A 22,500-nucleotide genomic window follows, 5' to 3' on the forward strand; every position below is an offset into this window, starting at 1 on the left:
GAATGATGGAGGCCACTGTGTTCTTGGGGACCTTCAATGCTGCAGACATTTTTTGGTACCCTCCCGACGATCTGTGCCTCGGCACAATCCTGTCTCTGAGAATTCCTTCGACCTCATGGCTTGGTTTTTGCTCTAAGATGCACTGTCAACTGTTGGACCTTTATATAGACAGGTGTGTGGATCGCGTCCAATCAATTGAATTTACCACAGGTTGACTCCAATCAAGTTATAGAAACATCTCAAAGATAATCAATGGAAACAGGATGCACCTGAGGTCAATTTCGAGTTTCATAGCAAAGGGTCTGAATACTTATGTAAATAAAGTATTTATACATTTTTTTTTAGAAACCTGTTTTCACTCATTTACTTCTATAAAAAAAATGTATCTGATATGGCTGACTTGTGGTTTCTACTGACAACTGAGATGACAAGTGGATAAGAGGCAATCTGTAATTTGGATTAAGACATTAATGAGTGAGCTAAGACGGACAGAGTCAATATAACTATTTGTTAAGAACTTTTGAAATGTACAGCTACAGAATTCTCCCTGTACAGTGTTCTCCCTGTACAGAATTGTCCCTGTACAGTGTTCTCCCTGTACAGTGTTCTCCCTGTACAGAATTCTCCCTGTACAGTGTTCTCCCTGTACAGTGTTCTCCCTGTACAGAATTCTCCCTGTACAGAATTCTCCCTGTACATTGTTCTCCCTGTACATAATTCTCCCTGTACAGTGTTCTCCCTGTACAGTGTTCTCCCTGTACATAATTCTCCCTGTACAGAATTATCCCTGTACATTGTTCTCCCTGTACAGAATTCTCCCTGTACATTGTTCTCCCTGTACAGAATTCTCCCTGTACAGAATTCTCCCTGTACAGTGTTCTCCCTGTACAGTGTTCTCCCTGTACATAATTCTCCCTGTACAGAATTATCCCTGTACATTGTTCTCCCTGTACATTGTACTCCCTGTACAGTGTTCTCCCTGTACAGTGTTCTCCCTGTACAGTGTTCTCCCTGTACAGTGTTCTCCCTGTACAGAATTCTCCCTGTACAGAATTCTCCCTGTACAGAGTTCTCCCTGTACATAATTCTCCCTGTACAGAATTCTCCCTGTACAGAATTCTCCCTGTACAGTGTTCTCCCTGTACATAATTCTCCCAGTACAGAGTTCTCCCTGTACATAATTCTCCCTGTACAGAATTCTCCCTGTACAGAGTTCTCCCTGTACAGTGTTCTCCCTGTACATAATTCTCCCTGTACAGAGTTCTCCCTGTATAGACTTCTCCCTGTATAGACTTCTCCCTGTACAGACTTCTCCCTGTACAGACTTCTCCCTGTACAGTGTTTTCCCTGTACAGTGTTCTCCCTGTACAGTGTTCTCCCTGTACAGAATTCTCCCTGTACAGTGTTCTTGCTGTACACCAAGTTCAGAACCGTAGGATAAATAAAGGGGCATATAAGCAGACAATGAAAGCTCTTACAATATTCAATGATTACATTTCTCTACAACAGGCTATAGGCTACATGTGCATGTGCACCACCAAGTCAGAACAGTAAGCGAAATTAAGAGGGGATAACAGACCAAATTATTAGCGTGAGGCAGATGGCCTACTAACAGCTTTTACACAACATACACTTGGTATTACTTTCTTAGCTATAGTACACATACATTGGCTTGTGAAAGTATTCACCCCCCTTGGCATTTTTCCTATTTTGTTGCCTTACAACCTGGAATTCCAAAAGATTTTAGGGGGGTTTGTATCATTTGATTTACACAACATGCCTATCACTTTGAAGATGCAAAATATATTTTTTGTGAAACAAACAAGAAATAAGACAAAAAAAGAACTTGAGCGTGCATAACTATTCATCCTCCCCAAAGTCAATACTTTGTAGAGCCACCTTTTGCAACAAAAGCACATCTAGCCACTTGGATTTTTGCTCATTCCTCAAGGCAAAACTGCTCCAGATCCTTCAAGTTGGAAGTGTTTCGCTGGTGTACAGCAGTCATTAAGTCATACCACAGATTCTCAACTGGATTGAAGTCTGGGTTTTGTCTCTGGCATTCCAAGACATTTAAATGTTTCCCCTTAAACCACTCAAGTGTTGCTTTAGCAGAATGCTTAGGTCCATTGTCCTGCTGGAAGGTGAACCTCCGTCCCAGTCTCAAATCTCTTAAAGACTGAAACAGGTTTCCCTCAAGAATTTCCCTGTTTTTAGCGCCATCCATCATTCCTTCAATTCTGACCAGTTTCCCAGTCCCTGCCAATGAAAAACATCCCCACAGCATGATGCTGCCACCACCATGATTCACTGTGGGGATGGTCTTCTCGGGGTGATGAGAGGTGTTGGGTTTGCACCAGATACAGTATAGCGTTTTCCTGGATGGCCAAATAGCTCAATTTTAGTCTCATCTGACCAGAGTACCCTTTTCCACATGTTTGGGGAGTCTCCCACAAGCCTTTTGGGGACCACCAAATGTTTTTTCTGGCCAGTCTTCCGTAAAGCCCAACTCTGTGGAGTGTACGGCTTAAAGTGATCCTATGGACAGATACTCAAATCTCCACTGTGGAGCTTTGCAGCTCCTTCAGGGTTATCTTTGGTCTCTTTATTGCCTCCCTGATTAATGCTCTCCTTGCCTGGTCCGTGAGTTTTGGTGGGCGGCCATCTCCTGGCAGGTTTGTTGTGATACCGTATTCTTTCCATTGTTTTAATAATGGATTTAATGGTGCTCCGTGGGCTGTTCAAAGTTCCAGATATTTTTTTGTAACCAAACCCTGATCTGTACTTCTCCACACCTTTGTCCCTGACCTGTTGAGAATGCTCATTGGTCTTCATGGTGCTGCTTGCTTGGTGGTGCCCCTTGCTTAGTGGTGTTGCAGACTCTGGGGCCTTTCAGAACAGGTGTATATATACTGTGATCATGTGACATCTCATGTGACACTTAGATTGCACACAGGTGGACTTTATTTAACTGATTATGTGACTTCTGAAGGTAATTTAGGGGCATCATAGCAAAGGGGGTGAATACACATGCACACACCACTTTTCCCTTTTTTTATTTTGTAGAATTTTTTAAAATTTCACTTCACCAATTTGGACTATTTTGTGTATGTCCATTACATGAAATCCAAATAAAAATAGATTTAAATTACAGGTTGTAAGGCAACAAAATAAGAAAAATGCCAAGGGGGGTGAATAGTTTTGCAAGCCAATGTATGTGTACTGTAGCTAAGAAAGTAATACTAAGTGTATGTTGTGTAAAAGCTGTTCGTAGGCCATCTGCCTCACGCTAATAATTTGGTCTGTTATCCCCTCTTAATTTCGCTTACTGTTCTGACTTGGTGGTGCACATGTAGCCTATAGCCTGTTGTAGAGAAATGTCCCTGCCATATTACATCATTTATGCAGCGCATACAAAATATTTTTGGACTCACCTGGTTGTGTTGTGCTCGCTTCCTTCCAAACCTCTCATTGTTGAATTTGCGATTTCCAACTTGTTGTGTAATGTTAATGTCCAATGGCCGATGAGCACCGATGCGTTTTATCTATCATTTCTCTTCATTATTTATTTTCGTTTGACAAGAATTGAAAAGGATTTTCCAGTAGATTGTCAACTTGATTCATGATGATGACTGCTAGCTAAGATTTTGTAAGTATGATGTTGACATGATCAGTCCAATCAAAACTACTGTACATATAATGTGAATTGACATAATTTTATCTATGGCCAATGACCTTCAGTCTTCTTGGATGGGCACTTCCTATGTAATTCCATCTCAGCACCCTAGGGCTAGAATTTTCTAAGGTCTCCCTTCAGACTTCGCAGTGGCGTAGTTTCCCCATGACTGACAGAACACTGAGCCAATCACGGCGCACTGCTCCGTATTTTCTGCTGGCTTGCCCCACCAACACAGAAAGCACTGAGCTAGTCTGAAACACCTGCATTTTGGAGATGCCTTGCTCAAGAAAACAAAAAGAGACCATGTTTGTATGCGGCTTTATTAACTCAATGACTAATATTTTTTACATTGTTTGCCAACTGATATGTGACACTTATTAATGCCAAAATAACATGCAAAACAGGCAACCCCCCAAAAATGTGATGCTCCGCCCCACCTGCCCTGATTAATGGATCGCCACTGGCAGTAACGTATAACAAAATGTTGAAAAGGTGAAGGGGTCTGAATACTTTCCGAATGCACTTTATGTCAACGTTTTGGTTCAAATGTCACATCTGATCATGTTGTTCAGTATCATCTGGTTTATTTTTATTCTGAAGGAGTAGCTGAATGTATCAGTGGTTTTACCATGAACATGATGGTGTGGTATACAACACGTATCACCTTTACCATGTATCACCTTTACCATGTATCACCTTTACCTTGTATCACATTTACCTTGTCCAGGTGTTTACAACATGTATCACCTTTACCTTTTATGACCTTTACCTTGTCCAAGTGTTTACAGCATGTTTCACCTTTACCTTGTATCACCTTTACCTTGTCCAGGTGTTTACAACATGTATCACCTTTACCTTGTCCAGGTGTTTACAACATGTATCACCTTTACCTTGTCCAGGTGTTTACAGCATGTATCACCTTTACCTTGTATCACCTTTACCTTGTCCAGGTGTTTACAACATGTATCACCTTTACCTTGTATCACCTTTACCTTGTCCAGGTGTTTACAACATGTATCACCTTTACCTTGTATCACCTTTACTTTGTCCAGGTGTTTACAACATGTATCACCTTTACCTTGTCCAGGTGTTTACAACATGTATCACCTTTACCTTGTCCAGGTGTTTACAACATGTATCACCTTTACCTTGTATCACCTTTACCTTGTCCAGGTGTTTACAACATGTATCACCTTTACCTTGTCCAGGTGTTTACAACATGTATCACCTTTACCTTGTATCACCTTTACCTTGTCCAGGTGTTTACAACATGTATCACCTTTACCTTGTCCAGGTGTTTACAACATGTATCACCTTTACCTTGTATCACCTTTACCTTCTCCAGGTGTTTACAACATGTATCACCTTTACCTTGTCCAGGTGTTTACAACACGTATCACCTTTACCTTGTCCAGGTGTTTACAACACGTATCACCTTTACCTTGTATCACCTTTACCTTGTCCAGGTGTTTACAACATGTATCACCTTTACCTTGTCCAGGTGTTTACAACACATATCACCTTTACCTTGTATCACCTTTACCTTGTCCAGGTGTTTACAACATGTATCACCTTTACCTTGTCCAGGTGTTTACAACATGTATCACCTTTACCTTGTCCAGGTGTTTACAGCATGTATCACCTTTACCTTGTCCAGGTGTTTACAACATGTATCACCTTTACCTTGTCCAGGTGTTTACAACATGTATCACCTTTACCTTGTCCAGGTGTTTACAACATGTATCACCTTTACCTTGTCCAGGTGTTTACAACACGTATCACCTTTACCTTGTATCACCTTTACCTTGTCCAGGTGTTTACAACATGTATCACCTTTACCTTGTCCAGGTGTTTACAACACGTATCACCTTTACCTTGTCCAGGTGTTTACAACACGTATCACCTTTACCTTGTCCAGGTGTTTACAACACGTATCACCTTTACCTTGTATCACCTTTACCTTGTCCAGGTGTTTACAACATGTATCACCTTTACCTTGTCCAGGTGTTTACAACACGTATCACCTTTACCTTGTATCACCTTTACCTTGTCCAGGTGTTTACAACATGTATCACCTTTACCTTGTATCACCTTTACCTTGTCCAGGTGTTTACAACATGTATCACCTTTACCTTGTCCAGGTGTTTACAACATGTATCACCTTTACCTTGTATCACCTTTACCTTCTCCAGGTGTTTACAACATGTATCACCTTTACCTTGTATCACCTTTACCTTGTCCAGGTGTTTACAACATGTATCACCTTTACCTTGTATCACCTTTTCCTTGTCCAGGTGTTTACAACATGTATCACCTTTACCTTGTCCAGGTGTTTACAACATGTATCACCTTTACCTTGTCCAGGTGTTTACAACATGTATCACCTTTACCTTGTATCACCTTTACTTTGTCCAGGTGTTTACAACATGTATCACCTTTACCTTGTCCAGGTGTTTACAACATGTATCACCTTTACCTTGTCCAGGTGTTTACAACATGTATCACCTTTACCTTGTATCACCTTTACTTTGTCCAGGTGTTTACAACATGTATCACCTTTACCTTGTCCAGGTGTTTACAACATGTATCACCTTTACCTTGTCCAGGTGTTTACAACATGTATCACCTTTACCTTGTATCACCTTTACTTTGTCCAGGTGTTTACAACATGTATCACCTTTACCTTGTCCAGGTGTTTACAACATGTATCACCTTTACCTTGTCCAGGTGTTTACAACATGTATCACCTTTACCTTGTATCACCTTTACCTTGTCCAGGTGTTTACAACATGTATCACCTTTACCTTGTCCAGGTGTTTACAACATGTATCACCTTTACCTTGTCCAGGTGTTTACAACATTTATCACCTTTACCTTGTCCAGGTGTTTACAACATGTATCACCTTTACCTTGTCCAGGTGTTCACAACATGTATCACCTTTACCTTGTATCACCTTTACCTTGTCCAGGTGTTTACAACACATATCACCTTTACTTTGTCCAGGTGTTTACAACATGTATCACCTTTACCTTGTCCAGGTGTTTACAACATGTATCACCTTTACCTTGTCCAGGTGTTCACAACATATATCACCTTTACCTTGTCCAGGTGTTTACAACATGTATCACCTTTACCTTGTCCAGGTGTTCACAACATATATCACCTTTACCTTGTATCACCTTTACCTTGTCCAGGTGTTTACAACACATATCACCTTTACTTTGTCCAGGTGTTTACAACATGTATCACCTTTACCTTGTCCAGGTGTTTTCAACATGTGTCACTTTTACCTTGTCCAGGTGTTTACAACATGTATCACCTTTACCTTGTCCAGGTGTTTACAACATGTATCACCTTTACCTTGTCCAGGTGTTTACAACATTTATCACCTTTACCTTGTCCAGGTGTTTACAACATGTATCACCTTTACCTTGTCCAGGTGTTCACAACATGTATCACCTTTACCTTGTATCACCTTTACCTTGTCCAGGTGTTTACAACACATATCACCTTTACTTTGTCCAGGTGTTTACAACATGTATCACCTTTACCTTGTCCAGGTGTTTACAACATGTATCACCTTTACCTTGTCCAGGTGTTTTCAACATGTGTCACTTTTACCTTGTCCAGGTGTTTACAACATGTATCACCTTTACCTTGTCCAGGTGTTTACAACATGTATCACCTTTACCTTGTCCAGGTGTTCACAACATATATCACCTTTACCTTGTCCAGGTGTTTACAACATGTATCACCTTTACCTTGTCCAGGTGTTCACAACATATATCACCTTTACCTTGTCCAGGTGTTTACAACATGTATCACCTTTACCTTGTCCAGGTGTTTACAACATGTATCACCTTTACCTTGTATCACCTTTACCTTGTCCAGGTGTTTACAACATGTATCACCTTTACCTTGTCCAGGTGTTCACAACATATATCACCTTTACCTTGTCCAGGTGTTTACAACATGTATCACCTTTACCTTGTCCAGGTGTTTACAACATGTATCACCTTTACCTTGTATCACCTTTACCTTGTATGACCTTTACCTTGTCCAAGTGTTTACAGCATGTTTCACCTTTACCTTTTATGACCTTTACCTTGTCCAAGTGTTTACAGCATGTTTCACCTTTACCTTGTATCACCTTTACCTTGTCCAGGTGTTTACAACATGTATCACCTTTACCTTGTCCAGGTGTTTACAACATGTATCACCTTTACCTTGTCCAGGTGTTTACAACATGTATCACCTTTACCTTGTCCAGGTGTTTACAACATGTATCACCTTTACCTTGTATCACCTTTACCTTGTCCAGGTGTTCACAGCATGTATCTCCTTTACCTTGTATCACCTTTACCTTGTCCAGGTGTTTACAACATGTATCACCTTTACCTTGTCCAGGTGTTTACAACATGTATCACCTTTACCTTGTCCAGGTGTTTACAACACGTATCACCTTTACCTTGTATCACCTTTACCTTGTCCAGGTGTTTACAACATGTATCACCTTTACCTTGTCCAGGTGTTTACAACATGTATCACCTTTACCTTGTCCAGGTGTTTACAACACGTATCACCTTTACCTTGTATCTCCTTTACCTTGTCCAGGTGTTCACAGCATGTATCACCTTTACCTTGTCCAGGTGTTTACAACATGTATCACCTTTACCTTGTCCAGGTGTTTACAACACGTATCACCTTTACCATGTATCACCTTTACCTTGTCCAGGTGTTTACAACATGTATCACCTTTACCTTGTATCACCTTTACCTTGTCCAGGTGTTTACAACACGTATCACCTTTACCTTGTATCTCCTTTACCTTGTCCAGGTGTTTACAACATGTATCACCTTTACCTTGTCCAGGTGTTTACAACATGTATCACCTTTACCTTGTCCAGGTGTTTACAACACGTATCACCTTTACCATGTATCACCTTTACCTTGTCCAGGTGTTTACAACACGTATCACCTTTACCATGTATCACCTTTACCTTGTCCAGGTGTTTACAACACGTATCACCTTTACCATGTATCACCTTTACCTTGTCCAGGTGTTTACAACATGTATCACCTTTACCTTGTATCACCTTTACCTTGTCCAGGTGTTTACAACATGTATCACCTTTACCTTGTATCACCTTTTCCTTGTCCAGGTGTTTACAACATGTATCACCTTTACCTTGTATCACCTTTACCTTGTCCAGGTGTTTACAACATGTATCACCTTTACCTTGTATCACCTTTTCCTTGTCCAGGTGTTTACAACATGTATCACCTTTACCTTGTATCACCTTTTCCTTGTCCAGGTGTTTACACTACATCACAGGTGAGTCATGTAACCCAGAGACTACATGGAGAAGTGACCGCACTGCAGAGACACAGCCAATCAGCAGCTAGCCCCGAGGAGAGGGAGGAGCTACTGGTATTGGACATATATACATATATATATGTATATACATACACACACAACTGTTCAAAAGTTTGGGGTCACATAGAAATGTCCTTGTTTTTAAAAGGAAAGCACTGTTTTTGTCCATTAAAATAACATAAAATTGATCAGAAATACAGTGTAGACATTGTTTATGTTGTAAATGACTATTGTAGCTGGAAACAGATTTTTTAATGGAATATCTACATAGGCGTACAGAGGCCAATTATCAGCAACCATCACTCCTGTGTTCCAATGGTGTTAGCTAAACCAAGTTTATCATTTTAAAAGGCTGATTCTTGAAGATTCACGAAGCAAAACACCAGTCTCAACGTCACCAGTGAAGAGGCGACATAACAACACTTAAAGTGCTACACAGACATAGCCATACATAGAATTCCTTTGTCCAGTTTCTGTGTTCTTTTGCCCATTTTAATCTTTTCTTTTTATTGGCCAGTCTGAAATATGGCTTTTTCTTTGCAACTCTGCCAAGAATGACCAGCATCCCGGAGTCGCCTCTTCACTGTTGACGTTGAGACGGGTGTTTGTCGGGTACTATTTAATGAAGCTGCCAGTTGAGGACTTGTGACGCATCTGCTTCTCAAACTAGACACTCTAATGTACTGGTCCTCTTGCTCAGTTGTGCACCGGGGCCTCCCACTCCTCTTTCTATTCTGGTTAGACAGTTTTCTCGGTTCTGTGAAGGAAGTAGCACACAGCTTTGTACGAAATCTTCAGTTTCTTGGCAATTTCTCGCATGAAATAGCCTTCATTGCTCAGAACAAGAATAGACTGACGTGTTTCAGAATAAGGTTCTTTGTTTTTGTCCATTTTGAGCCTGTAATCGAACCCACAAATGCTGATGCCCCAGGTACTCAACTAGTCTAAAGGAGGCCAGTTTAAATGCTTCTTTAAACCAGAACAACAGTTTTCAGCTGTGCTAACATAATTGCAAAAGGGTTTTCTAATGATCAATTAGCCTTTTTAAATGATAAACTTGGATTAGCTAACACAACGTGCCATTGGAACACAGGAGTGATGGTTGCTGATAATGGGCCTCTGAACGCTTATGTAGATACTCCATTAAAAATCAGCCGTTTCCAGCTACAATAGTCATTTACAACATTAACAATGTCTACACTGTATTTCTGATCAACTTGATGTTATTTTAAATGGACAACATTTTTTGCTTTTCTTTTAAAAACAAGGATATTTCTAAGTGGTCCCAAACTTTTGAACGGTAGTGTGTGTGTGTGTGTGTATAAATATATATATAAATTATTTTTTTTTGCAGGACCTAACATATCATACAGTAGTGCACAATTTCCAGGGACCCGTTTTGGCTTGTGACATGAGCACCACTTTCAAACCTTCTGGCTGAAATTATACAAAATCTCTGGAGCATCACTTTAAGTGTTGTTATGTCTCTGTAATAAAAAGTATTAAGAGCCATTGATGACGAGGGTAGAAATGTGAAGAGAGAAGACCTTTTCTGATGTGACGATACAGACGAGTTACGTCATCAACCAAGGACAGACAGAGAACATAACACTGGTTAGCACAAAACATCCATTTAATCTGAGGTATCTATTACAATCATGTACAAGTCTTGTGGAAATGAACACTCACAGACAGCTGATAGAAAACACTTTGTAAGACCCACGTCAGACCAGACAGGCTGTAGCTGTCAACCCCTGGGACAATGACAGCGTGGCTGGGGTCAATTCCAATCCAATTATGTTAGTTCTAGAAGGTGAATTGAGAAATTCTAGACTCAAAAAGTGCCTTGCATTTTCAACGGGGGACGTTCCTTTCCGTTCCTCAATTGGAATTATGATTCAGGTTCTGAATTTCCTGAATGGAATCTACTCCTACCACTGTGACATAATACTGTAGTGGACAGAGAATTATGGTACTCTTCATGTTTCAGCTTAGTCAATGGAAGGGATATGTAATACTGTATGGACTTACACTGAAAGTCAAACAAAGAAACCCTACTTGTTCATGGTAAAGAAGAGAATTGTGGGGATAGGCAGTGTGCTAGGATTCAAATGTTTCTTTAAAACGGTTCAAACTGCTCCTCTTTATTGATACGACACTTGTTTGAATAGTAGAGAGCAATCTATAATGTAATAAAAGGCACCGTAACAAGGCTGTTGTTTTTCGTACGTTTGTAGATGCACAAGACTTGTTTTAAAAAAAAATAAACACTCTTCCCACTGGCCTCCATTTAGCGTTTCTGTGCACAATCAACACAAACCTGCAGAATTGATATGGACCGTAGTCTGTTGTTGATCATATCAGGGGACCAATGAAGTCATATTTACCCTATTCTATAACCAGTCAGACACGGGGCAGCGCACCATCTTAGAGGCTCTAGCAAAATGGCTATGTAGCACCTCTGACATACAGAACAATACAATCACTAGCTGTTTTTGTTCTGGTGTCTCACATACCTTTGCATGTCTATGTTGAAGTACCACGTTGGGAGGAGGTGTGTGGAGGGGAGATAGAAAATAGTATTTACTACGTCTTGTAGCAGCATTCGTTTAGTGTATCAAATAGTCTCTGTTGATGAGGTCAGGTGACAGAGATTGGATTGGTCAAAGAGTTCTGTAGTTGTCCTGGCAACCCCCAGATTAGATCCACTGTGCGTGAGAGTGTCCTCAAAACAGAGGGAGTTGAGTAAGAGACAGGTAGGCAGACAACTAAGTTGGGTTGGATACAGGGAGCCAGGGGCCAGAGTAGATCACAACTCTGGGTCCGGGGGGGGCGAGAGAGAGAGACAACAGGGAAGAAAATGGTATATAGAGCCAGGTCAGGTTGATTGATAATCAAAACTATTGTGTAGCGGATGGCTGTAGTCAGTCTGTGTGTAGAGGATGGCTGTAGTCAGTCTGTGCGTAGAGGATGGCTGTAGTCAGTCTGTGCGTAGAGGATGGCTGTAGTCAGTCTGTGCGTAGAGGATGGCTGTAGTCAGTCTGTGCGTAGAGGATGGCTGTAGTCAGTCTGTGTGTAGAGGATGGCTGTAGTCAGTCTGTGTGTAGAGGATGGCTGTAGTCCGATTGAATCAGAACTCTGTGTGTAGAGGATGGCTGTAGTCCTTGTTCCCTAGTGGGCTTTCACTGGGCTTCATATAAACCCCCTCCATGGCCCTCCACAGGCTGTGCTGGCTGGGGCCCATCATGGCGTGCACTTCCCTCTGCCCATGGATGGGCCGGCCGTACTGCTCCCCCGTAATCGATAGCAACGCATCGGTGGAGGCGTGCTGGAAGCGGACAGCCTCCTCGCGCTGCCACACCGCCCCTCCACACTGCACCGTCCACTCATCCAGGTGGTCCCCCTCACCCTCCTCACCAAACGCACTCACTTCCTGAGAGAGGGGGGAGAGGGAGAGAGAGCACGGGGGAGGGAGAAAGAAAGAGGATCAGAGAAAGCATGAACAATTATACAAGGATATATCTTTTTAGTATTGTAGTTAGTGATTGAGGGCAACAGAGAGCAGGGGTTCAATCCAGCATCGAGGACAACACACCCTACAACCTCCTGTGCCATAAAGGTCCAGACTAGAGGTCGACCGATTATGATTTTTCAACGTCGATACCGATTATTGGAGGACCAAAAAAGCCGATACCGATTAATCGGTCGATTTTTATTTATTTATTTGTAATAATGACAATTACAACAATACTGAATGAATACTTATTTTAACTTAATATAATACATCAATAAAATCAATTTAGCCTCAAGTAAAAAAATATTTTTATTTATTTATTTAACCAGGTAAGCTAGTTGAGAACAAGTTCTCATTTGCAACTGCGACCTGGCCAAGATAAAGCATAGCAGTTTGACACATACAACAACACAGAGTTACACATGGAATGAACAAAACATAGTCAATAATACAGTAGGAAAAAAATAAAATAAAATCTATAAACAGTGAGTGCAAATAAGGTCAAATAAGGGAGTTAAGGCAATAAATAGGCCATGGTGGCGAAGTAATTACAATATAGCAATTAAACACTGGAATGGTAGATGTGCAGAAGATGGATGTGCAAGTAGAGATACTGTGGTGCAAAAGGAGCAAAATAAATAAATACAGTATGGGGATGAGGTAGATAGATGGGCTGTATACAGATGGGCTATGAACAGGTGCAGTGATCTGTGAGCTGCTCTGACAGCTGGTTCTTAAAGTTAGTGAGGGAGATGGGAATCTCCAGCTTCAGTGATTTTTGCAGTTTGTTCCAGTCAGTGGCAGCAGAGAACTGGAAGGAAAGGCGACCAAAGGACCAATTGGCTTTGGGGGTGACCAGTGAGATATACCTGCTGGAGCGTGTGCTACGAGTGGGTGCTGCTATGGTGACCATTGAGCTGAGATAGGGCGGGGCTTTACCTACCAGAGACTTGTAGATAACATGTAGCCAGTGGGTTTGGCGACGAGTATGAAGCGAGGGCCAGCCAACGAGAGCATACAGGTCGCCGTGGTGGGTAGTATATGGGGCTTTGGTGACAAAACGGATGGCACTGTGATAGACTACATCCAGTTTGCTGAGTAGAGTGTTGGAGGCTATTTTATAGATGACATCGCCGATGTCACTGATGAGTAGAGTGTTGGAGGCTATTTTATAGATGACATCACCGATGTCACTGATGAGTAGAGTGTTGGAGGCTATTTTATAGATGACATCGCCGATGTCCTTGCTCAGAACATGAGAACATATGAAAGTTGGTGGTTCCTTTTAACATGAGTCTTCAATATTCCCAGGTAAGAAGTTTTAGGTTGTAGTTATTATAGGACTATTTCCCTCTATACCATTTGTATTTCATTAACCTTTGACTATTGGATGTTCTTATAGGCACTTTAGTATTGCCAGTGTAACAGTATAGCTTCCGTCCCTCTCCTCGCTCTTCCCTGGGCTTGAACCAGCAACACAACGACAACAGCCACCCTCGAAGCAGCGTTACCCATGCAGAGCAAGGGGAACAACTACTCCAAGTCTTAGAGCGAGTGACGTTTGAAATGCTATTAGCGCGCGCTAACTAGCCAGCCATTTCACTTCGGTTACACCAGCCTCATCTCGGGAGTTGATAGGCTTGAAGTCATAAACGCACAACAAAGAGCTGCTGGCAAAACGCACGTAAGTGGTGTTTGAATGAATGTTTACGTGCCTGCTTCTGCCTACCACCGCTCAGTCAGATACTTGTATGCTCAGTCAGATTATATGCAATGCAGGACATGTTAGATATTATCTAGTAATATCATCAACCATGTGTAGTTAACTAGTGATTATGATTGATTGTTTTTTATAAGTTTAATGCTAGCTAGCAACTTACCTTGGCTTACTGCATTCGCGTAGCAGGCAGTCTCCTTGTGGAGTGCAACGAGAGAGGCAGGTCGTTATTGCGTTGGACTAGTTAACTGTAAGGTTGCAAGATTGGATCCCCCGAGCTGACAAGGTGAAAATCTGTCATTCTGCCACTGAACTAGGCAGTTAACCCACCGTTCCTAGGCCATCATTGAAAATAAGAATGTGTTCTTAACTGACTTGCCTAGATAAATAAAAAGGTATATAAAATAAAAATAGTTTAAAAAAAATAATAATAATCTGCAAATCGGCGGCCCAAAAATACCAATTTCTGATTTTTATGAAAACTTGAAAATCGTCCCTTCCGATTAATCGGTCGACCACTAGTCCAGACCTCTTGTGAAACATGGTGATACACTTATCTCCACAGTGAGCCAGGCTAAAGTGTTTCAAAACAGAATAAACAAATATTGACATAGACTTTCACCCCAAATGACAGCCTATTCCCTACACCCTTCAAACTCAACTCTGGACCTCAAAGACAGTTCCATTGCCTTTTTTCATTGTTTCCCCTAATCAGGGACTGATTTAAACCTGTCACACCAGTTGTGTGCAAAATAATGATCAGGTAGAACAGAAAACCAGCAGGCTCCGGACCTCGTAGGGTATGAGTTGAGTACCTCTGCGCTATACAGAACACTATTTTTGACCAGAACCTTATGGGCCCTTTTAACTATAGCTATATGGGCCCTGGTCTAAATAGGGAATAGGGTGTCATTTGGGTCACACTAATGATGTTTCCCTTGACCTGGTTGGAGGAAAGCGGAGAGGAGAAGTAGTGGCTGTGCAGGTTGCGTCCAGTGTTGACATGTGTGAGGCGGATGGTCTGACCACACTTAATAGGAGTCCCCCGGTGACACTGGGCCCCGCTGGTGCCCCGTACACTCCAGTAGCTGTTACTGTCCTCCACCGTGGTCACGCCTGTTACTGACTGCTGTCCGCTGCCTGGCAGGACAGAGAGAGGCAAATACACCGTCAGGCAAACAGAAACATGAGTGAGAACAATGGAGAAGAGAGAGAATATAATCAAGTCAAGCTGTTTTTCCATTTCTCTGTATCCAAGCTATAGTTAGCTACTAGTAGACGCTGGCAGTTGGCTAGATAACAAGAACACATTGACTCACCGGAGCCGTAGCGCACGTCGTGAGAGTGCAGTCTGACATTGTGCTTTACATTTAACAGCTTTACAACCGAGCCGCAAGTCACAAAGCTCAGTTCCGTCCCGAGCGATAGCCCAAATAAACATGTCAATAAGAAAGCGCTCAATAAAAAGTGTGAATGACCAGTACAGTTATCCATTACCGCTCGCAGCTGCCACTCAACTCCGCGATGTTCATTCGTTTCTGCTACGTCATGGAAATGGTACCGTGGGGGAGGAGGGCGCCCCCTGCTGGCGCGGATGACTCATTTCAGATTAAAAGTAATGTGGCATTTGCGGATTTTGTTATAAATGTGAAGTACTTATGAGTCTACTTCGTTTGTTTTTACGTTGAAATCAATACTTAGTTCGTTATTTTCCTTTTTATCGCTGCGGAACGTGGTCGCGGGACTTGACGTTATAATATTGTCCACCAGAGGGAGTGGATGGGCTCCACGAGAACAAACCACTTCACACGGAGTCGGAAGTTTCCTCACCACCGGAATTCAACACGCCGCTATTCATCAGCCATTTTTATTATTACAAGCTTGCGCGAAGATATAGCATAGCGACATATCCTTCTACATTTCAAGGATTTAGGTCAAGTATCGTCGCAGGGAGAAGTAAGTTATTTTAACAAAAATGAGTTTGGTGTCCAGTGAAATAATCCCGCGCCAACAACATGGGAACAATAGCATTGACTGTTGTCCTCCTGGCTAAGTTAACTAACTACAGGGGCCTTGTTGTTGTCTCCCAGTATCTTGATTTTTAGCAACAAAACATATTGCTAACTGAAGTAAAGGATACACAATTCAGAGTTCATTATCAACGTGTCTTGGTAATATAACAACTGAAAGTCGCCACATGGCTAACGAAAGCCCTTCACGTTTAACTTCGCTAGCTAATGGAGTGTTTGTGCTTGCTAGCCAGTTAGCATGGGTATATAGCTAATTAGCTACTGAGATACGAAGTTCAAAACTAAGAAAAAGCATAGTTAGCTAGTTATGTAAGCATCCTATATAACCGCAGAGATGGTTGGCTAGAAAACCAAGCATCCCAAGCGCAACATTGCCTTCTTAATTAACCGTACCTAGCGTCAACTAGCTCGGTACTGTAGCATCTAAATGTGTCTTTTCTGTTCACGGGTGTTTTGTGTGCGTGAGACGTCCATCTGTGTGAACGTGTTGTTCCAGAGTCGCGCAACTCGTTACGTTTCTCAATCCGTCCACGATTCTCTATTCTGAACGTTGTGATGCGGGATCGAGTGCATTACTAGCTTTCCTGGTTTGGTGCATTTTTTAAACTGACAGCAGGACTGTTAAAGCAACTCTGAGACTAATATTCTCTGAATATATGATACAAATTCTCTCTTTTAGTGCGATCCTTGTGTTAACCTGTAGCGTGTGTGTCCAGGCCTTGCAGACATGTCTGACTTCATCGATAGCGAGGCTGAGGAGTCGGAGGAGGAGTTTGAAGAGAAAGACCTGAAGCCTAAAAAGACCCAGGCGTTTATGGATGATGGTGAGCACATGATTACAATGTACTGATTTCGTATGGATTCGTCAGAAGGTGTGAGTGTGACGCATGAATGTCTCTCTGCCCATGTAATTCCTTTATCATGTCTTCATCAGTGTGTTTAGTTTATGAGCAAATGTTTGCATGTGTGTTTAATTCTTCCTCCAACCCCCAACAGAGGAAGAGGAGGAAGAGTTAAACACAGAGGACCAGGATGAGCACGGGAACCTGATGGGGCTCATCGACGATGATGTGGATGAAGATGAGGAAGAGGAAGAGAAGAAAAGTGGAGGAGCAGGCAGCGGCAGCGACTCAGAGGATGAAGTCAGACACCGACGCAAGAAACGCAGTAAGTTTGGGCTTCAGGGCTGTGAGATTTCATTCCCCCAAAATTGACAGTCTTGCCTAGTAGATAAATGTAGATAAAACTAATTTCTTCTCTGTTACACTTTTCCCTCTATCCCCCCCCTTCTCGCTCCTTTCCTCCCTCACCCTCTTTCTACCCTCCCTTCCTCTTTCCCCCTCTCTCTCACTCCCTTCCTCCCCAGACTATGATGACTACCTGGATGATGATGATCTGGACCTCATTGAGGAGAACTTGGGAGTCAAAGTCAAGAGGAGGGTAAGCAGTCACTTCCTGTCTTGGTTAGGGTTAGCAGTTCCTTCCTGTCTGGGTTAGGGTAAGCAATCACTTCAATTATAATCATGTAATTGTTATCAAAAAGGCTAAATTGATCCTATATCAGCACTCCTACACTGAGATGCTTTGTGATTCAAATGAGTCATGATAACGTATTCAAGTGTCATATAAATGCATACCCTGAAATGGACCCCAGTTTAAACTTCTCTCTCCGTCCTCTGTTGTCCTGACAGAAGAAGAAGTATGACCGTGTGAAGACTATGGATGATGATGAAGATGACGAGAAGGACCAGATCGCAGACGAGATCTTCCACAGAGGAGATGACGAGGACGGAGAGGGGGAGCTGGAGGAGGGAGAGACAGTCGACCCGCCCCTACGTCGCCATGGTGAACGCCTCGACGAAGAAGAGGAAGAGGAGGGAGAGGAGGAGTCGGGTATTTTTGATGATGATGTTACACATTTAATACCTGAAATTCTTTTTGAGAAACTCAGTTCTATATATGCAAATATAAACATATTACAGGACAAAATAAATTGTCTGAAAACTTCCTGGCTCTGATAATCGTGTATTTCCTCAGATATTGATGACTTTATCGTGGACGACGATGGCCAGCCTATCACCAAGAGGAGAAGCAAGAAGTTCTCAGGATACACAGATGCGTGAGTCACCACCTCAGGGTTAGAGATAGTGTTCACTCACCACCTCAGGGTTAGAGATAGTGTTCACTCACCACCTCAGGGTTAGAGATAGTGTTCACTCACCACCTCAGGGTTAGAGATAGTGTTCACTCACCACCTCAGGGTTAGAGATAGTGTTCACTCACCTCCTCAGGGTTAGGGATAGTGTTCACTCACCACCTCAGGGTTAGAGATAGTGTTCACTCACCACCTCAGGGTTAGGGATAGTGTTTACTCACCACCTCAGGGTTAGAGATAGTGTTTACTCACCACCTCAGGGTTAGAGATAGTGTTTACTCACCACCTCAGGGTTAGGGATAGTGTTCACTCACCACCTCAGGGTTAGGGATAGTGTTTACTCACCACCTCAGGGTTAGAGATAGTGTTCACTCACCACCTCAGGGTTAGGGATAGTGTTTACTCACCACCTCAGGGTTAGGGATAGTGTTTACTCACCACCTCAGGGTTAGGGATAGTGTTCACTCACCACCTCAGGGTTAGGGATAGTGTTCACTCACCACCTCAGGGTTAGGGATAGTGTTCACTCACCACCTCAGGGTTAGGGATAGTGTTTCACTCACCACCTCAGGGTTAGGGATAGTGTTCACCACCTCAGGGTTAGGGATAGTGTTCACTCACCACCTCAGGGTTAGGGATAGTGTTTACTCACCACCTCAGGGTTAGGGATAGTGTTCACTCACCACCTCAGGGTTAGGGATAGTGTTCACTCACCACCTCAGGGTTAGGGATAGTGTTCACTCACCACCTCAGGGTTAGGGATAGTGTTCACTCACCACCTCAGGGTTAGGGATAGTGTTCACTCACCACCTCAGGGTTAGGGATAGTGTTCACTCACCACCTCAGGGTTAGGGATAGTGTTCACTCACCACCTCAGGGTTAGGGATAGTGTTCACTCACCACCTCAGGGTTAGGGATAGTGTTCACTCACCACCTCAGGGTTAGAGATAGTGTTCACTCACCACCTCAGGGTTAGAGATAGTGTTCACTCACCTCCTCAGGGTTAGGGATAGTGTTCACTCACCACCTCAGGGTTATGGATAGTGTTCACCTCCTCAGGGTTATGGATAGTGTTCACCTCCTCCTCAGGGTTAGGGATAGTGTTCACCTCCTCCTCAGGGTTAGGGATAGTGTTCACCACCACCTCAGGGTTATGGATAGTGTTCACCACCACCCAGGGTTAGGGATAGTGTTCACCACCACCTCAGGGTTAGGGATAGTGTTCACCACCTCCTCAGGGTTAGGGATAGTGTTCACCTCCTCCTCAGGGTTAGGGATAGTGTTCACCACCTCCTCAGGGTTAGGGATAGTGTCACTCACCACCTCAGGGTTAGGGATAGTGTTCACCACCTCCTCAGGGTTAGGGATAGTGTTCACCACCACCTCAGGGTTAGGGATAGTGTTCACCACCTCCTCAGGGTTAGGGATAGTGTTCACCTCCTCCTCAGGGTTAGGGATAGTGTTCACCTCCTCCTCAGGGTTAGGGATAGTGTTCACCACCTCCTCAGGGTTAGGGATAGTGTTCACCACCTCCTCAGGGTTAGGGATAGTGTTCACCTCCTCCTCAGGGTTAGGGATAGTGTTCACCTCCTCCTCAGGGTTAGGGATAGTGTTCACCTCCTCCTCAGGGTTAGGGATAGTGTTCACCTCCTCCTCAGGGTTAGGGATAGTGTTCACCACCTCCTCAGGGTTAGGGATAGTGTTCACCACCTCCTCAGGGTTAGGGATGGTGTTCACCTCCTCCTCGGGGTTAGGGATGGTGTTCACCTCCTCCTCGGGGTTAGGGATGGTGTTCACCTCCTCCTCGGGGTTAGGGATGGTGTTCACCTCCTCCTCGGTGTTAGGGATGGTGTTCACCTCCTCCTCGGGTTAGGGATGGTGTTCACCTCCTCCTCGGGGTTAGGGATGGTGTTCACCTCCTCCTCGGGGTTAGGGATGGTGTTCACCTCCTCCTCGGGGTTAGGGATGGTGTTCACCTCCTCCTCTGGGTTAGGGATGGTGTTCACCTCCTCCTCTGGGTTAGGGATGGTGTTCACCTCCTCCTCGGGGTTAGGGATGGTGTTCACCTCCTCCTCGGGGTTAGGGATGGTGTTCACCTCCTCCTCGGGGTTAGGGATGGTGTTCACCTCCTCCTCGGGGTTAGGGATGGTGTTCACCTCCTCCTCGGGGTTAGGGATGGTGTTCACCTCCTCCTCGGGGTTAGGGATGGTGTTCACCTCCTCCTCAGGGTTAGGGATGGTGTTCACCTCCTCCTCGGGGTTAGGGATGGTGTTCACCTCCTCCTCGGGGTTAGGGATGGTGTTCACCTCCTCCTCGGGGTTAGGGATGGTGTTCACCTCCTCCTCGGGGTTAGGGATGGTGTTCACCTCCTCCTCGGGGTTAGGGATGGTGTTCACCTCCTCCTCGGGGTTAGGGATGGTGTTCACCTCCTCCTCGGGGTTAGGGATGGTGTTCACCTCCTCCTCGGGGTTAGGGATGGTGTTCACCTCCTCCTCGGGGTTAGGGATGGTGTTCACCTCCTCCTCGGGGTTAGGGATGGTGTTCACCTCCTCCTCGGGGTTAGGGATGGTGTTCACCTCCTCCTCGGGGTTAGGGATGGTGTTCACCTCCTCCTCGGGGTTAGGGATGGTGTTCACCTCCTCCTCGGGGTTAGGGATGGTGTTCACCACCTCCCGGGGTTAGGGATGGTGTTCACCTCCTCCTCGGGGTTAGGGATGGTGTTCACCACCTCCTCGGGGTTAGGGATGGTGTTCACCACCTCCTCGGGGTTAGGGATGGTGTTCACCACCTCCCGGGGTTAGGGATGGTGTTCACCACCTCCCGGGGTTAGAGATGGTGTTCACCACCTCCTCGGGGTTAGGGATGGTGTTCACCACCTCCTCGGGGTTAGAGATGGTGTTCTCCTCCTCCTCGGGGTTAGAGATGGTGTTCACCACCTCCTCGGGGTTAGAGGTGTTCTCCTCGGGGTTAGAGATAGTGTTCTCCTCCTCCTCGGGGTTAGAGATAGTGTTCTCCTCCTCCTCGGGGTTAGAGATAGTGTTCACCACCTCCTCGGGGTTAGAGATAGTGTTCTCCTCGGGGTTAGAGATAGTGTTCTCCTCCTCCTCGGGGTTAGAGATAGTGTTCACCACCTCCTCGGGGTTAGAGATAGTGTTCTCCTCGGGGTTAGAGATAGTGTTCTCCTCCTCCTCGGGGTTAGAGATAGTGTTCTCCTCCTCCTCGGGGTTAGTGTGGACAGACCTGTATACGATCCCATCCATCCTAGTGGTTTCCTTCAAGGTAATGAACAACCATTGAGAGCAGAATGTTTTCACCTCTCCCCTCTGTTCCTCTGTCCCCGTCTACAGAGCCCTCCAGGAAGCTCAGGAGATCTTCGGGGGCGACTTTGACTTTGCGGAGTTCGACGCCGACGGTGCTTATGAACAGGGTGAGGAAGAGGAGGAGGACCAGGATGAAGAGGGCTGGGACCGGCCCAAGAAGCCAACAAAGAGGAGGGTGGGGAGGAAGAGCATCTTCGAGCTCTACGAGCCCAGCGAGCTGGAGAGTAGTCACATGACTGACCAGGATAACGAGATCCGCTCCACAGACATGCCAGAGAGGTTCCAGGTAGGGTTGTGTGTCTGTTTCACCCTCCTGTGTCCTTGAATCTAGTTGTGATATGTTAATGAAGCCGTGTGTATGTGCGTCTCACACTCCGTCCGTGCTCTGCCCTGTAGCTGCGCTCCATCCCAGTGAAGCCTGCTGAGGATGATGAGTTGGAGGAAGAGGCAGAGTGGATCTACAGAAACGCTTTCTCAACCCCCACCATCTCCATGCAGGTAGGAACCTCTGACCACACACACACTGACTACACGCGCTAACTACACATACACACACACCGACTACACGCGCTGACTACACACGCACACTGACTACACGCGCTGACTACACACGCACACTGACTACACACGCACTGACTACGCACACTGACTACACACACACACAGTGACTACGCACACTGACTACACACACACTACACACGCACACT

At 44.3% G+C, this 22,500-nt stretch overlaps 3 protein-coding genes across 3 annotated transcripts in view; 1 reads left to right on the plus strand and 2 right to left on the minus strand.

The window, feature by feature from the left end:
* LOC112231423 overlaps positions 1 to 22,500 on the minus strand; it is a gene marked incomplete in the record, with an annotated part of 690,592 nt that overhangs the window by 479,597 nt on the left and 188,495 nt on the right.
* sdf2 (stromal cell-derived factor 2) lies at positions 10,673 to 15,840 on the minus strand. The gene is made up of 3 exons (XM_024398190.2): positions 15,608 to 15,840; positions 15,232 to 15,428; positions 10,673 to 12,490 (listed from the first exon to the last, which is right to left on the minus strand). Exons 1-3 carry the CDS (start codon positions 15,780 to 15,782, stop codon positions 12,188 to 12,190), a joined length of 675 nt encoding a protein of 224 aa, XP_024253958.1. The 5' UTR covers positions 15,783 to 15,840; the 3' UTR covers positions 10,673 to 12,187.
* supt6h (SPT6 homolog, histone chaperone and transcription elongation factor) overlaps positions 16,101 to 22,500 on the plus strand; it is a 51,671-nt gene continuing 45,271 nt past the window's right edge. The window contains exons 1-8 of the mRNA XM_042311718.1: positions 16,101 to 16,244; positions 17,035 to 17,142; positions 17,315 to 17,485; positions 17,685 to 17,758; positions 18,010 to 18,211; positions 18,356 to 18,437; positions 21,821 to 22,079; positions 22,190 to 22,291. Of these exons, the coding sequence (XP_042167652.1) occupies positions 17,046 to 17,142; positions 17,315 to 17,485; positions 17,685 to 17,758; positions 18,010 to 18,211; positions 18,356 to 18,437; positions 21,821 to 22,079; positions 22,190 to 22,291 (987 nt within the window). The 5' untranslated portion in view covers positions 16,101 to 16,244; positions 17,035 to 17,045. The remainder of the gene's footprint in view (positions 16,245 to 17,034; positions 17,143 to 17,314; positions 17,486 to 17,684; positions 17,759 to 18,009; positions 18,212 to 18,355; positions 18,438 to 21,820; positions 22,080 to 22,189; positions 22,292 to 22,500) is intronic.

The sequence above is a fragment of the Oncorhynchus tshawytscha genome, linkage group LG33 (assembly GCF_018296145.1).
Source record: "Oncorhynchus tshawytscha isolate Ot180627B linkage group LG33, Otsh_v2.0, whole genome shotgun sequence".
In the NCBI taxonomy this organism is placed as follows: Eukaryota; Metazoa; Chordata; class Actinopteri; order Salmoniformes; family Salmonidae; genus Oncorhynchus; species Oncorhynchus tshawytscha.